This window comes from Phaseolus vulgaris, chromosome 5 (assembly GCF_000499845.2).
Source record: "Phaseolus vulgaris cultivar G19833 chromosome 5, P. vulgaris v2.0, whole genome shotgun sequence".
Classification (NCBI taxonomy): Eukaryota; Viridiplantae; Streptophyta; class Magnoliopsida; order Fabales; family Fabaceae; genus Phaseolus; species Phaseolus vulgaris.
Window position 1 is genome coordinate 32,480,803 of NC_023755.2, and position 17,043 is coordinate 32,497,845.

At 29.4% G+C, this 17,043-nt stretch overlaps 1 protein-coding gene across 1 annotated transcript; it reads right to left on the reverse strand.

Annotated features, from left to right (window-relative positions):
- Window positions 1-6,492: 6,492 nt before the first annotated feature.
- LOC137835468 (ethylene-responsive transcription factor ERF053) lies at window positions 6,493-8,590 on the reverse strand. The gene has a single exon (XM_068643992.1). The coding sequence runs from the start codon at window positions 8,177-8,179 to the stop codon at window positions 6,956-6,958; it is 1,224 nt and encodes a 407-aa protein (XP_068500093.1). The 5' UTR covers window positions 8,180-8,590; the 3' UTR covers window positions 6,493-6,955.
- Window positions 8,591-17,043: the final 8,453 nt, after the last annotated feature.

A 17,043-nucleotide genomic window follows, 5' to 3' on the forward strand; every position in this document is an offset into this window, starting at 1 on the left:
ATAACCACATAATAATGAAAAATAACTACATTCATAACAATCTGCAAACAAAAACTGTAAACAAGAAAATAAACTAAACAATAAACACATACAAAACAATATAAATATATTTATTAAAAATAATAACAGTAAATATATAGAAAATAAATGTGAATATATTTTTAAAAATTAAAAACAGTAACAGCACATCATAAAAAAAAACTGTAAATATATTTAGAAAAAAAAATTAAAAACTTACTTGAAGGTGAAGAGCACAAGAAGAAGCATTGCAAAGAAGAAGAAGAAGCAATGTGATGAAGAGAATGTGGAAAAAAAAAAAAAAATACATAACAGAATCCAACATTTTTCTCACACAAGGGAAAATCGATTCTCCTTCTACCTTCAAAAGCCACAGAATCGATTCTCCCAAATTACTTCTATAGAAAATCGATTCTGCATCTTTTGGAAAAAATGTAAAATCGATTATGCACCATCCAACCATATGGAAAATCGATTCTACAGCATATACAAAGATAGGAAAATCGATTCTACAGCATGCACAGAGATAAGAAAATCGATTCTACAACATCTACAATGATAGAAAAATCGATTTTGGAAAAAGATGAAGACAAACCAGTGCGCAAACCAGTGAGTTTTTTCTTGCTCAAACCAATTCTCTCTTGTTTTCTTGTTCTGGGCACAACACAACAATCAAACCTAATCTCATTTATAGCAAACACAACTTCAGTTTCACATTCACGGGTCTACCATTTTGGTCAAGATTCTTCTGCAAGGTAGCACTAGAGAGTCTAATGAAAAGAAAAGTCATTGGCTCAGAACTGCACCACAGGAAACTCATTCACATGTGCACAAAGGATAGGAAAGTAAAATGAAATGTGAATGGTTTTTGTCACGTGGAATCCTCTTAAATCTTCTCACTTTTGTGAGGAGGAGAAAAACTTCCCACTCTGCTCTCTCATCCGTGCCCACGCTTTCAAATAAACCGATCCAAACATGAATTCCACCCGTTCACCCCTCCCTCCTCTTGGTCATACCCGAAAACAAACCGTGCCTTAAGGTCATAAATTTCCATTTTGAATTTCGCCAACTAACCAACTGCAATAGTATCCTTGTTAGTTAGTGTTTATTTTCATAATCTGGCGTCAAATCCTTATATATTATAATATATTATAATTGTATATAACAAAAGTATATTATATATAAAATAGTTTTTTAATTATTGTATGTGTAGTAGTTAACTTAATTGCATGATGGTAAAATGGTTCCATGGGTTCCAAACTTGAGTTGGTGTCTTTAACTTATGAGTTCGTTTTAGTCCGTTTTACCTGTCTCGTTAAACTAATATTTTTTAACATTAAAATTAAAATAAAAATTATTTTAAAAAATTATTATTTTTTGCATTATATTGTCTCTAGGATGCAAATATATAATATAGTATTATAATTTCAATAATTAACACTTATAAATTAATTTTTAATTATTATTTATAATAAAGTAATTTAATAAGATAATAATTATTTTTATTTATTTGATTATAAATATTAATTAATCAATTAAAAACTTAGAAAATATTTATATAATTAAATATATAAAAATTTTAAAATTACAAAATTTTAAGAGAAATTTAAAAAACAAAATTAAAAAAGTTAGTAGGTTGACATGTTAGCTCATCAACTTATTCTTTAGTGGACCGAGTCAATATTTCTAGTTCACTTTGTTATGGTGGGTTAACCCACCACATTTTTTACGTTAATAGTCCTTTGAATAAAAAAAAATGGTTAGACTAATCTTGTTTACCACCTCCTACTTGATTAGTTATTAAAAAGGAACATAACTCATCTAATAGGTCAATTATAAGACTTATTAAAAAGCATGAATTAACTACTCATCAATAGTATTTGAAATCAAGTTAAAGAATAAATAAGATCCTCTAAGAATCCGTGGTAAATTAATAAATTGACCAAACTTAATAGGAAATTGAGTAATTTCTAGTCAATGGGGATGTCCAATACACATCCTTCTTGACGAGACTTGTCCACTCATACATTGAATTATATATTTATGGGTGATCCGATAGTAGGTAACCTGATAAAAGTAACAAACTCTTATTAGGATAGAGTCGGAATTGGACTTAAGTCTAGTTCAACTTTACAAAACCAACTTATAAGATAATGTTTAGATCCATTATGAAATATTTTTATATCTAGATGTGAAATTTTCAAAAAAAATCCAATCAAATGCATATAGTCACTCAACTTTAAATACTCGACTTAGAAGATCTAAACAATTATTTTTAAATTCCAAAGAACCATTCCTCTTTGTACTTATCTTCACTTTTAATTAACCTTCTTCAAAGATATCTATAATAGCATCTATTCAAAGATATCTATAATAGCATCTATTATTTTGAGTGTTTAGAAATGACTATGTCAATAGTTTAATGAAATCTTTAATATTTTTTTTTATATAATAAGCAATTCAACATAAATGCGCTTGAAAAAACTCGTAAGGTATTATGCTTATATTTTGTGTGGTTTTGAGTTTGTGGTGATAAAGGACCATGTAAGCTTCATTCTTGGTAGATATAGATGTAATTGCTAGTTAGCATTGAACATGACGTTGCTTGTTACTTGAAGTTTGGGTTATGATGAGGATAAGGTATTATTAATGTAGAATCCAAACAAAAATAGGTGATGGATACAGTTCAAAAAGTGGGAAGCAATTATGATTTTTCCTATATGTTTGTAGGGAAGGCAACTTGGAGAAAAAACAAGGAAATTTGAACCTTACCTCTCAACTTGCTCAAGTTGTTTTCTTTGCTTTTTACCTACTCACTTTTGCATTGCACTTCATCAAACAATTGGTTGATTTGAATTCTTTGTGTGATCAAAACAGGCTTATACAACTATAATGTATGCAACAATGATTTAATTAGCTCATGGAAACACTACAAATAACTAACCTTATCTCACTTTTTATAAGTTATTTTGAGCATGGATGAGGTTTTGCAAACTTCATCTACTTTTGATATCCTTACAAACTATGCAGCAGCAATAGATGATGTAACATCTCAAATTGCTACAAAAAAAAAACATATGAAACTAGATAGATACAAAAGATACTTTAACTATACATGAGGGGAAGTTTATCTAATATAATGCCAACATCATTTTCAAGAGTACCTTCCTTAGAACCCTACCTAATATGTCTTTGTTAAACTCTTTGTCAATAGAATTTGGATCTGCCTATAGGCTAACTCATTCTTCCATTTTATTGGTTTTTATAGTTTTTTTAACTTTTATAAAAAAATGTAAATTATACAAAAACTCATAGTTGTTGATCAGTGATAGAATATTTGTATATTATATAAAGATTTATATTCAAACGATTCTCTTTATCATAGCTCTATAAAAAAATTATACAACATTTCTTCAGATTAAACATCCCTCTTCACATATAATACCTACTTCATTTTGTTTTCTATGTTAATCTTTACTTTCAGATTCCTCTCCATAATTTGTTGCTGCTATGTATAGCACACCAAAATTTGGTAAACACCTGTATAAAATCCAAATTGAAAATCATCACACCATATAATGGACTAATATGCATGTAAGAAATCTCAAATTACATCGGATAACATTTACTAAATATTATATTATTTAATATTTTTTAAATTTTATTACATAAATAAATATACACTAAATTTTATATTAATGTGTTCTGATATGGATAATAGTCTTACATCGTTTAAAAGTTGAGGTCAAGAACAATTTAAGTATACATTCATAACATTTTAATACGTCTTTTAAGGATAAAACTATGATAGAGCTCTATACTCTAAAGCGGACATTAATATTTTGTTATTGACTCTAATAATGTTATTTCAATAGACCAACGATCGGAATAATATCTCAAATGTGACGATTGATGTTGATGATATTATCTCAATGACTTGAGATATAAAATTTATTTTTATTAAAAAATAAATTAAAAGCTAGTGACAGTTGTGTATATAAAAAATTGAATTTCAACCTAACTTATTTTTAAAAAATAGATTTATAAAATAAAAAATATTCTTATAAATTTACCTATCTTTAATCCATATAAAATTTTCAAGAATAGATACGAAACAAAATGTTATACTAGGTAAAATTTTATTTTTTTCGAAAGGTTTTGTTAGTTATATAATTTATTTTCAAGGGGCAAATGTTGATGAAAGTTCCCTTCCATCAGAAGAGCATTAAAAGATTAGGTTTGGTTTAGATGAGGATGAACAGTAACCTTAATTAACTATGGCTACGTCACTAGCATAGCTTCCTGCTCCAAGATATTTTGTTTATCGTTTAGTATCATTACCTTGTACATGAAGATGATCGTGATTATGGTGTATAATTAACCACATGATTTGGATTAAAATCATTATTAATCAATGTTAAAGCTCATCGTTATCGTGCCGTCGCAAGTAAGAAATATGATGATCTCATGGGCCGGTGATTGGGCCCACTTCTGCTAACCATACTTAATTATCCTTTGAAAATAAAATATTAGTTGCAATAATTAACGTGGAAAGTCTGCGTTTACTTTTGTCCTCTTTTGCATCTTGTTTGTTCCAAGATACAAGAGACAATTTTGGATTCTATAGTTGGTGGGATTCACAGTCCATACAATTAAAGACCATTTTTTCTTTTATTAAAAACTTTTTATAATTAGGGGAAATATATCAAGAGAAGGAAACAAATATTATAAATACAAAATATTAAAAAGTGACATATAAAAAGAAAAATATTAAATAAATAAATAAGGTAGTGTATCTATAGTAAATATTAATATTCTTAAATTAGTTTGTAACATTGATGTCTTTTAACAATATTTTTTTTCGCTTTATTTCTTTTAAAATATTGGACTTATAATATCTAGTTCTTGTTCTATAAGAGAGCGCATGCTCAATGATGAACGAGTTTGATATTTTCAGACTTTGTAGTTAATCATTCGTATTATTATATTTACCCAAAAAAGTTATTTAAATTTTCTACGAAACTTCTTAGTTGTTTTTATAGCAGATGGAGTGAGAAGAAGAAAACGATGGGACTTAAATTCATATTTGCTAGAATACAATATGTTATTTAAGAAAATTTTACTATATATTAATGAGAATTTCAAAATTTTAATTAGAAAAAAAAAGAGAAAAGGGGTTAATTTTACTATATATTAATGAGATATTTTATTTTAGAATTACAATTTTATGTGCGGTGTCTAAATTTATCTCACTCGAGAAGGAAAAAATACGCGAAAATATAAGATAAAAATATCAAAAAAATTAAATAAAAGTGTTTAGTGTAAAAAACTAAAAATAGTATGAGTCTTATATTTGTTTTTTTTTCTCTTGTTACTTCATCAAACACGTCCCTTTTAAATTGCATCTTTTTTTTTTCTTTATCTTATTTTATATTCTAGATAACTATAACTGCCCAGATTGATATTAAAATATAGATTAAATTATTAATTTGATCTTTAAAATATCTTATGTTTTGATAATTTAGCTCTTAAAAAAACGTCCTATTTATTTTATTATTTATTCAATGTGTAAAATGCTCTCTAATATATAGTTAAGTCCTGTTGGACTACTTTATTATCAAAATATACTTTTTACGAGAAAAAAATATTTCATTATTAAGCTATAATATTTAGGATTAAGTATGGCTAAATTAACCTTACTTCACGCATTTAGTCTTTATTTAAATTAGATGACAGAAAACGAGAAAGTAAAAAAAAAAGAAATAAAGAAAAAGAAAATAGAAATGAAAGAAAAAACTATTTAAATTAAATAAAAATAGTGAAAAATAATAATAAAATAGTTAAATTTATTTTTTATTAGGAATTTAATTTAATTTTTAATTATAAAAATAGAAAATATAAACATTAATAAAATATCTACTGCATATTTAATTATATAAAAAAATATTTCATTATGCAGAAAAATACCACATAATTGATTGCAGGTGTTTCTCTTATATGGAAAACGTAACTCCTCTCTTTTTCTCTTAAATCAATCACACTTTTCATATCTTTGAAAATAAATAAATAATCACATCTTACTCTTTTCTGCAACTTTCTCTACCTATCTATTAAGGAAGAAGTTGTTAATTCACTGAATTCCTGCTATATCATAACAAACAAGTTGCCAATTTACCAAAAATCAAATAAATGTGCTTATTAGAAAATCATTAGACGGTCAAAGTTATGGGAACAAGAAATCCTAGTGTTTGCCCCCAGAAGGTGGTGTGCCCTTGCTTCATAGATTGATTGATGTTAGTCAACATTATCTGCTTTCATTATTAGGGTAGGGACCCAGGTCTCTTCATACTTCCAACTTCCATCACAAGCCAACTGCATATTTAAGATCTTCATCTTTTTCTTCTTACTTTCTCTTTTTACATCTCTTAAAATTAACCATATCCAAAAAATAATATTGATACATACACACTGCAATACTGCAAAATGGTGCTGGATATTTAATATAACAAGAAAAAAGTGCATAGCATGATGGCATACAAACTACAAATGAAGTAATAATAGTATAAATCCATCCTTGGAGCTGAAAAACATAGCTCATAACGGATGGAACAACCGAGAAGGAAATCACAAAACCGTCTCCTTCTCTCGTGAATACCAACTACCTTTGCTACATTCAATACTAAATAATTATAGTGCAGAAAGAGTGAAGTAAAAACCTTAAAAGAAGGTTGAAAAACAGAACACAGTGAGGATGCTGAAAGGCCCGGAAATACAATGAGCCTTAGTACAGCAGAGATATCCTGAGAATGAATATTGTATTGGTTCACAGGTTGTGGTAAAAATATCAGCAACCAGTGAGAAGAAGTAAGTGAGAAATCATCAAAGTGTCCTATGCTGTATAATGGATAACTTGGAGAAGAAAATTAAGTTGAATCAATCAATCCTGATCCTTCCATAAGTAACCTGGTCCCATGTTATGTTCATGTCTCTGAGCATCATTGATCTCCTGCTGATTGGAATTTGAAAAAGGAACGTGAGATTGGTAAAGAAGATTATTGGTGGAATCCAAATCATCCCACACAGGGCTACCAGGTCCCCAAGCTGCAGGAATAGCATTGAACCATGCAGACATTTCTCCCCAAACAAGCTCCTGAGAAACCCCTTCACCTCCTTCTGCAGCAGCAGCATGAACCTCATCAGTGGCGTCACTCGATCCAATTCCCGAGTCATTCTCATTAGACTCTTCTCTTGGCATGTCACGACCTACAGGAACAGGTTCAAGTTCAGGCTGGTTTTGAGCAGGTGAAGAAGGTTCTTCTTCAACTTGTTTGTTTTTGTCCTTGTTGAGGAACAGTTCGGGGAAATTGAGCCTGGCATTTTCTCCTCGGAGTTTGAAGGCTTCGCGGTCGTAGGCCATGGCGGCGTCCTCCGCCGTGTCGAATGTACCTAGCCAGAGACGCGTTCTGTTTCGAGGAAGACGAATTTCAGCGACCCATTTTCCCCAATGGCGTTGCCTCACTCCTCTGTAGAGCTTGGTGGCGTTTAGGGGCTGCGTTGGAGGCCTAAACAACGGCCTTCCATCTGGCCCCAAGTGGGTTAACATTCCTCTGGGACTTAGATGCAGAGCGTCGCTCCAATACTGAAGAAGTTGCTGCGGATGCTGTTGATGATGGTGGTAGTGTGGAAGAGAAGAATCTCTGGCCATGATTGGTGGAAAGGGAAGGTTTTGTTGTTGGGAATCGAATGATATCATCTGTTGTTGCTGGTTTTGGAAAGAGGGGTGAGGGAAAGGTGAATTTGTGGCGCCGAATTGGTGAGGGAATTGCATTGGGTGTTGGGAACCGTTGAAGGCGAAAGGGAACACGATTCTCGAAGAGGATGAAGGAGGGGTAGAGAGAGGAGAAGGTTGAAAAGGGGCAGAAGAAGAAGAAGAGGAGGAAGATTGGTTTGTGTTATGGCGATCGGGGCTGCGGATTTTCTTCAGAGGTCTATTGTGTGAAATGGAAGTATCATCAAAAACTGGCTTCCATTGACGCCTCTGAGTGGTTGAACCCATGCCCTTTCCCTTTTCAACCTCCCAATCTTTGCCTTCACTTCCCTTCTGGGAACAATTGTTAGTTTCATCTCCCATATCGAATTTCCCAGTGTTCGCTGCAGCCATGAGTGTTTATAAATACACAACACTGCTCGCTCTCTCAAAACTAAAGCTTGTTTTGAGGAAGTTAATACGAGATGGGCGCTGTCAGAAAAGAAAGATTCGAATCAGACTGATCAAAGTTCAGGTGTTAGAAAAGAAAGACCGAGTTTCAGAATCTGGGTTTGTTCTGTTCTAACACTGATAAAATAAAAAACAGAATCGGATGCGAAAGTTATTTCCTTTAGAGCTACCCATATGCAATCTGGAGTGTGTAAAGAACAAAATCAAAGAAGAGAGAGCGAGCAGGGATGAACGGTGTGTAGATGAGTTTTTTATGTGGCAATTTGGGAGATGAGAAAGAGAAAGTGGGATGTTGAAAGCAGGGGAGATTGTGTTGTGAGGGAAAAAAGAGTGTTGGGAGAGAGGTTTATATGAGAGGCAGAAAGAGGTTTAAATTGAACTTTTATTTTAAGAAAAAATGATAGTAGATGGGTTGGCTAGAGTGGAGCCCACACGCTTGTGTCTTTGCTTCAACACCAATCTCTTTCTTTAGTTTCATTCTCGACCACCTTCGGTCACCTTTCACTCACGCACTCTAAGATTAATGTATGTAAGTTCAGCTTTCCACATGTTGCAACAAACCACCTTCGAACCCAAACAGTTACATAACTGTGCTGTTGTCCATGTGTTCGGATTCGATTGGTGGGATCATCATTGCTGAGATATTTCTTCTATACAAATTCCATTCCTAATCTACTTTTATTATATCTATTTTTTCACTACAAAGATGAAAAATAAAATAAATTTGTGAGACAAGATTCATGACTTGATTAAAAAAGCTCTTGCAGATTGTTCTGTTGTGAAGGTGATGATGATTCATGCACTTAGAGGAAAAAGATAAAAAAGCTAAAAGATATTTTGGGCAGGAGATATTTATGCTTTCAAATAAAGTATACTATGTGCTGAAGTATTTTTCAATTTCAGCAGCCCAAGGCTCGTCTAGCACACCAACAAAAAACTTATTCTGGACTCATGGTTTGTTCCAAGACCAAATATAGAATAACTAATAGCTCTTACCCAATTCTATTAAACTAATTCATGCCTTGTTTTAAAATAGAATAATATATTATCACACTACCAATTTTTTTTTTATAAAAAGCTTTCATGTTAGGCATCACTATGCTACTTGACATCTCAACTAGGCTGACACCTCAAGTAACAACAATCATTTGTCATCACATGAAAAAATATTACTAAAAAAAAATACAAAAATATGGGGGACTAGACAAAAACTCATATGTTAACAAAAACGATACATAGTAGACTATACCTATTAATAAAGAATTCTAAGAACAGACTACATGGAAGTCTATTATACTAATGAAAGGATTCTCTATGAATAAATCATAAATTAGCCAACTTATCAGCACACGCATTCCCTTCACGAAAAATATGAATAATCCTAAACTTGATTTTTCCACAGTAATTAAGACAAGTATTCAATCAATTACGAAGCATCCAAGGAGCATTTGTCCTAGCAGTAAACGCAGCACAAACCAAGACAAAGTCACATTCCAGCCAAACATTAGTAAGACCCAACTTTTGAGTTTCCTCCAAAGCACAAACCAGTTTTTCATATCTCACTTTTTTTTAACCTTAAGCGTTGAGATAATATCATTATAGTTAATCACCATCACTAATATATTGTTTGTTTTAAAACTTGAAAATATCTCAATCAAATTTTACTATAAATCATTAGAATTTCATTTTGAGACGACTGATTTTAAATTCGTTGAGATAACATTATTAGAATCATCACAAACTTAGAACTCCTCGAACTTCGATTCGTAAAATCTCCATTCAATTTTTTCACAAAATGATTATAATGTTCCGACCTCCTTAAATCTATTGAGATATTATTCTTAGGATCATCACATCTGAAATAGTGTTCATTTTGAATCTTAGAACTTCATCACAATTTTATTCCTAAAAATCATCTCAAAAAATTAAGAGAAAAATATATATTTACATGTTTCTTTTGCTTCAACTTCTAAAAGTGTCAGGATAATAGTAAGTTATATCAAGAGATGAGTTCGTAAGTTATCTCAAGGGATGTGTTGCAATGACAGTCTCTTCTTATATAGTGTTTAGCACGTGAAAGTGGGGTGTTAGAAATTTCATTTAGCTTGGTTTTTATATATATATATATATATATATATATATATATAATATTTTGTTTGTCGAAAAATTGGGTCGGATAAAGGTCTAAATTATTTTTATTAGGTCGGATTGTGCTTGATTACTTTGGAACATGTGCAGGCAGTGGTCAGTTTTGTGTTGTGCCTTTTAACAAAAATGATCAACCATGAACTTTTGTTACACTCATTGAAGCCTGTGATCGAGGTTGCTCTAACCTTGAACAACCGTGGGCGGTTATACATCATAGTGTTATGTTTCTAATGTGAAACAAAAATATTATTTACGTGCTCCATTCATCTTTGTAAAGAACAAAAAGTAAACATCTTCTTTTTCTCATAAATCAAAACTATGTAGATGACAATGCAAGAAAAGAAATATTATACATATACGAAAAGCTTGCTAGATTTTGAAACTAGTTCCTTTTTAAAGTTTAATTAAGTCACAGATTCAGCTTGCTTCAACTATGTTTATTACCATTAATTATCTCCATCCATTTTTGTCCCTTTTTTCTAATTATATTTGTTTTTTACAAATTTAAAGTATTGTTCATTAGTTTTTTTTCTACCCCCACTCATATTTAACAATTATGACTGCAGTAACTTCTCACAAGAACTAAAATAAATATTTTAATCCAAATACAATAATAATTTGTATTTATTAAATACTCTTTAATGTGTATATTAATCTTAAACATTAGTAGATGTAAAAAGCGATAATTTACTAATGGAATTGGTACGATGATGGAAATTATCGTAACGATTCTTTTGACCTGTGACGAATTTCTTAATTTGTAAAAAATATTTCACATATTTTTAAAACAATTGTTTTTAATTTGTACATAAATTAATTTTAATTTATATAGATTTTTTTTTATATTTTAGAATAATGCATAGTAATACTTAATCATTATGCTAACCAAATTGTTAATATTAAAAATGCTTAAAATGGATTGCACAATTATACAATTTAAATTTGGAATGAGGTAGATTTAACATTCAAACTTTTCTTTCATCAAACTTTATTGAATAGATACAAACCTCAAAGGATACCAAGAACATGGTGAGTAATGCATATTTGTATTTTAGTTAAACATAAATGAATTTTTTTCAAAAACAACAATGTTATTATTTTTTTAAAAATATTAAGTTATGTGAAATGTCGGTCCGATAATTTCATAAATCCAATAATTTTTTATTATAATAAACTTTAAATAATTCTAATACTATATTGAAAAGTTAATTTTAAACTACATTCAATTTTACAAAAACTAACTTATAAAATATTATAATTTTTTTATAACTTATTTATTAATGTTATATATTTATCTCTAACATCTTCAACCTAAAATGATTTTAGTTATTTTTTAAAAAAAATGGAGATACATTTTATGTGAAGGGAAATACAAATATGGTCATAGTTATTACGTGAAATTCTTATAGGTAAAACTCCTCACCATCACCGTTATTGGAAATCTCTCCACAACGAGAATGCTCATGAACTCCTCTTAATTTCACTACATTTTTTATATTGTAAAGTATATGGGTTCACTCTAAACATGTTCAGACAATCTTCAAAAAGAAATTAAGAATGTGTGTACTGAGAAGGTAAGAAAAAGGAGAAAGCAAAACCTATATTTAACTCTTTATTCTTATCCTTCATTGCCATTAGAAATTTTCACATTTTTGTACAATTTTTAATGTGATTTTTCTATAAAATGCACAAGAAATGAGTTCTTTTACAAAATATTTATAAAAAAATATCATAAAATATGAAGAATTTTAATGATCAACCTGTTTTACTAACATTTTTTATTATTACTCTGGTAATAACATCACAAAGTTAAGCTATTAAAGAGTAATACTAATTTAAAATCCTTAAACTATTGAGTGTGAAGTCATGACCAATTAAATTAGGCTAATTATACATCATGTTTTAGTAAGTGAGCTTAATTATTATGTTTCATTTATAATTTCTATTTTAGAGATTTTTGTATTTGTAATAAAATTTTAACAAATAAAATGAAAACCTAATTAATTACCCGAATCACGTTAAATCTTATGTTGTTTATTTTTTACAGTTGATTCGTGATTATGTGTGTTGTTTATGTGTGTTGTTTGTGCGTACAATTTTTTCTATCATAAACTATCATGTACTATCATGTTTTAAAACCAAAATTGGTTTAGAAGCAATTGGTACTAACCCGCGTGCGTTTTGTGTGAAAAAGAATTGAATTAAAGTGAGGTGTTCTTGACATGCAGCTATAGGGTGAGATGAATATGTTGCATAAATTTAGTGAAGAGAGTAACGTTGCGTTGCATGTGGGTAAAGAAAACCAAAGGTGAGTGAAGCAGAGGAAATTTGTGTGAGGTACAGGATCCACGTATTGCTCCCCTCACTTTCACTTTCACTTTCGGTGGAACATTGCAAAGGATTCAAACATTGAAACCACTCCTTCATATGCTTGTCGTTACAAAGTCAACACCATAACATTATTTTTTTTCATAGGTCGGTGAGATCGGCACGTGTCGGTGGTCCATTATAATCTTCCATCATTTTGTTCTCCTACTATAATACTATTTCTCACCTGTTTTCATTCTTTTAATATTATTATTACTATTATTATTCTTTTTCTTTTCGCTCAATCTCATATCACACCAAAATATCAAACCCAACACCTTTTCCTAACATACATCACAAACGATGAGATGAATATTTTAATAATGTTTTATTTATTTAGCTTCTAACATTGTTTTATTTATTAGAATAATGTTTTATTAAGGTCAAACTAATCAGTTGCTTCTTAAATTATTTCAGAATAATTAAAAATAAATTTATGAGTACCCGTCATTAGCCAACCGAACTCAATTTAAAACAAAAACTTCAAAGCTTACATTTCTTCTAAAATAAATTTCATTAACAGTTAAGCAATTTAGGTATCCAACTTTGGAAGCAAATGTGTTGCATTAGCTACATGATTTCATTATTTTCAACTAAAATGTTGAAATAGATTTGACTTTATCTCAAATCTTCCATTGTTTTCTACACAGATTCATAATTTCATATATACAAAAGTTCAATCACATAACTGCTAGTTTTTTTTTCAGATTTAAATGAAAACTAAGGAAATTTTGAAAAGGCAACGTATCAGAGATTCCAATATATGAAACAAAGGTTGATGGAAATATCAACATCATGCAGCAATATAAGAAAATTTCTTTGGATTTTAACACGTGGCTCCATTTCCTGTGGGATGAATTCAAGAAAATATCTATGTGGAAACATGAAAGATGCCTTTTCCATCCTTTTTTATATCAGTACCACTGAAGGAATAATGAGAACATTTTTTGGGGTCTTCTTCTTTGACCAGTAACACAGAATAATTCAAAATTCACCCACTTCTCTGTCTTGGTACGATGAATGTTTTGAGAATTTAGGCACTTTTGTTTTTATATGTTTAACACTCGCAAATGGGAAATGTGAAGTGTCTTCTCATACATTATACTCATACATTATATATCAAATATTATAGTTACTCAAAATTTTGAATTTGTAATATATTATCAGTATATATACTTTTAAAATATATTGTAAAAATAAATAACTTAACAGTTTTAATTTTAATCATATGGATTCCACCTGAACAAAATCTACTTAAAGATATTGTTCGCATCTTCATTAAAATAAAATATAATGATTAACGGATTAAAAATGTTTATTGATAAACTTTAATTGAAATACATAAAGGAAGACTGATTTATTGCTTTTCAACAATAATTTTGTTTGTTGTTTAAAACTTTAAATATGAATTAGTTAGGTAGCCAAAGCAAGACTACAACTTATTTCGATATATAATTAATAAGTTTCAGAAGCTTCCAAAATATGAGACACGTGTGATATGGGTTTAATTCAACAAACAATCATAAATAAATAAAAATATGAAAAAAATAAAATACTTTTTCTGTTAATTAATTTATAAATAAAAATTCATTTAAACTTTTTAAATTCTTATTTATATATATAAGTTAATTTTATTTTATGAAGAAATTTCTTTATTTTTTTTCTTTATCAACTTTTCTAAATACTCTCTCCTTCATATCTTATTTAATATATATATATATATATATATATATATATATATATATATATATATTTTTTTTTCCATATTATGAATCATTTATGGTAAGAAGTTTTTGGGACTCCAGTATAATTGAAAATTTTACATTGACTAAAAATAAAAAATATTTCATAACATATAAAATATATAAATTTTATGGATCAATTTTATAAGATTGAGTTAAATTTAAAATTTATTTTTTAATATAGTATCAGAAATCTATCCTAATAAAAATATATTCTAACTTATATTATGTAACTTGTTATTCATAAATAATATGTGATAAGAACACCAAGTTTGTGTATGTTAGATTAAAAATATCTTTTATATATTGTTAGTTATCATGTTATAAATATCTGGGTAAAGATGGAATATTATAATGAGTTTCTATAAGGGTAGCTGGAGAAACAGCAGAGTGGACTTTTGTTTGAGGTATTGGAAGTTGCATCCTACTTCGTTGAAGCATTTGAATGTTGGAGAAAGTCATCGCCACTAGTGCCATTACATACAATACCAAAATCATGTTGAAGCCAAGTCAACTCGTTTATGGATTGGAAGTGCTCCAAACATGGCGCATATAGAAAATATAAAAATAAATGAAAAAATAATATTAAGTTTAGTTGATTATGTTATATAATTAAAAAGTACAATATTCTACATTAATTTATCACAAATATTTAAAAGTATCCATCTACTTCACATTTCGGCGCCTTTCTTTTTGCTATGTTATTGTTTATCATGTAATATAAGTATTGAATGGCTGGCACTAACAGACAGAAACACATAGAAAATGGGCCATTTTGGAGCACCATTCTTCTCTCTATAAAATTATAGTCAGGACCTTGCCATTGACAAATTAAAGATTATCTCATTTTGACTAATGCAACTCCAGCATGGGTGGAGGTTGAAGGGAATGGATAATATTAATAAACTAATTTCTCTCATTAATTACTTATAATGAGTAAAGCAAGGGAGTGATCTAAAACTTGGCTATTGCAACTAGGTGTTCATTTCTCAATGGCATATAAGATATATATTTATTATTAAAAATAATGTGGATTAGAAATAAAAATTGTTCCTGATATGGAGATTGACCTAAAGAACTATTGAAGGTTTTGTTTTCTTTCTTCCTTCAGACAGGTTGATGAGGCTTCGTTGTGATCCTTCTGGTCTTCACACTACTCCTTCGACTTTCAGTCTCGGGTGAATGTCAAATGGGGGAGGTACCTGCAGGAAGCACTCTGACGCTCAAGTCAGTAAAGAGGGTATTCGACACTCTAGTGTGTACAATAATAATGACGTACCTTTCTTCTTAGAATGTGCGCTATTTATATTATTTTAATGGGCTTACCTTATTGGACCCAATTAGTTGAATGAATCACACTTATGGTTGTATTACTTAATTCTTAATGGTAGTTTAGCTTCACTTACTTTGGTTTGAGCGTTAATGGTTAAATGTGTTAGTCGGCCAAACCGTCCGTGGGTCTCGGTCAGCTCGGTCAGAGAGACTGAGTCTCGGTCATCTCGATCTCGTCCCATATCAGTACAAAAATATTTCATTATATATATAAGTGAGTATAATTCGATTTTATAAAATTAAATTATGTTTAAAATTTTATTTTTAATATAATGTGAAAATCATTTAAAGTCTATTATTATAAGAGTTGAGATAAATTTAAAATCTATTTTCTAATAATTATTTTGAATAACTAACATTAGTGTAAAATACTATTACTACAAAATACTATTAATTGACTATTATAATTTTGGAAGTTTGTCTATGTTGAGATGATAACCAATATAATTGGATGAAGCATAGCATATACGTGCGTGTATATCAAAAGCATTGACACAATAATCATTGCTGCCCCATTAATTTAGGTATAATAGTCCCAATATCTATTGCTTTCCACTCTCAAGGGATATATTGGCACTCATAATTAGACACCCTCTAATGGTGGTCCACTGAATAATTACAAGGATTTTAAATAGAAAGATTAGTAATTTTAATACAAAAATAAAATAAAAAAAGTTCAATTTTTCGTTAGGTTAGAATATATAATACTATAATCATATATGGATAAGTAAAGGTACAATTCCTCTGGTCTACTCAATGATTTCATATTCGAATCCTATATAAAACTACATAAATACTTGAAAGAACTTTGCACCCACTCTGTCTTTATCCAGTTCTAACATGATTACCTCAAGTAGAGATACCTATGATTTATATACAAAAAATATTTTAATTGTAGTAAAACTTATTCTTAAATAGTGAAATCAACTTCAATACTTAATGGAAAAGCTTCCTATCCAAAAAATACTACTAAATAGTACAATGATTCGTTCTTCAAGTCAACATTTTCATAAGTTTTCTTATTTGTTGACAAAATATAATTAGCACCATAAATGTCAAGGCTATAAAATATGTCATCTTAAGACTATAAGATATGTTCGGGACATTAGAAGCTAATACAAGAAATGCTGTACTATAATAATAAAACAACACTAAAAAACGTACACCAAAAAGCAAAGAAAAAGATCACATAATATCAATCACACAGCCTAACACTCC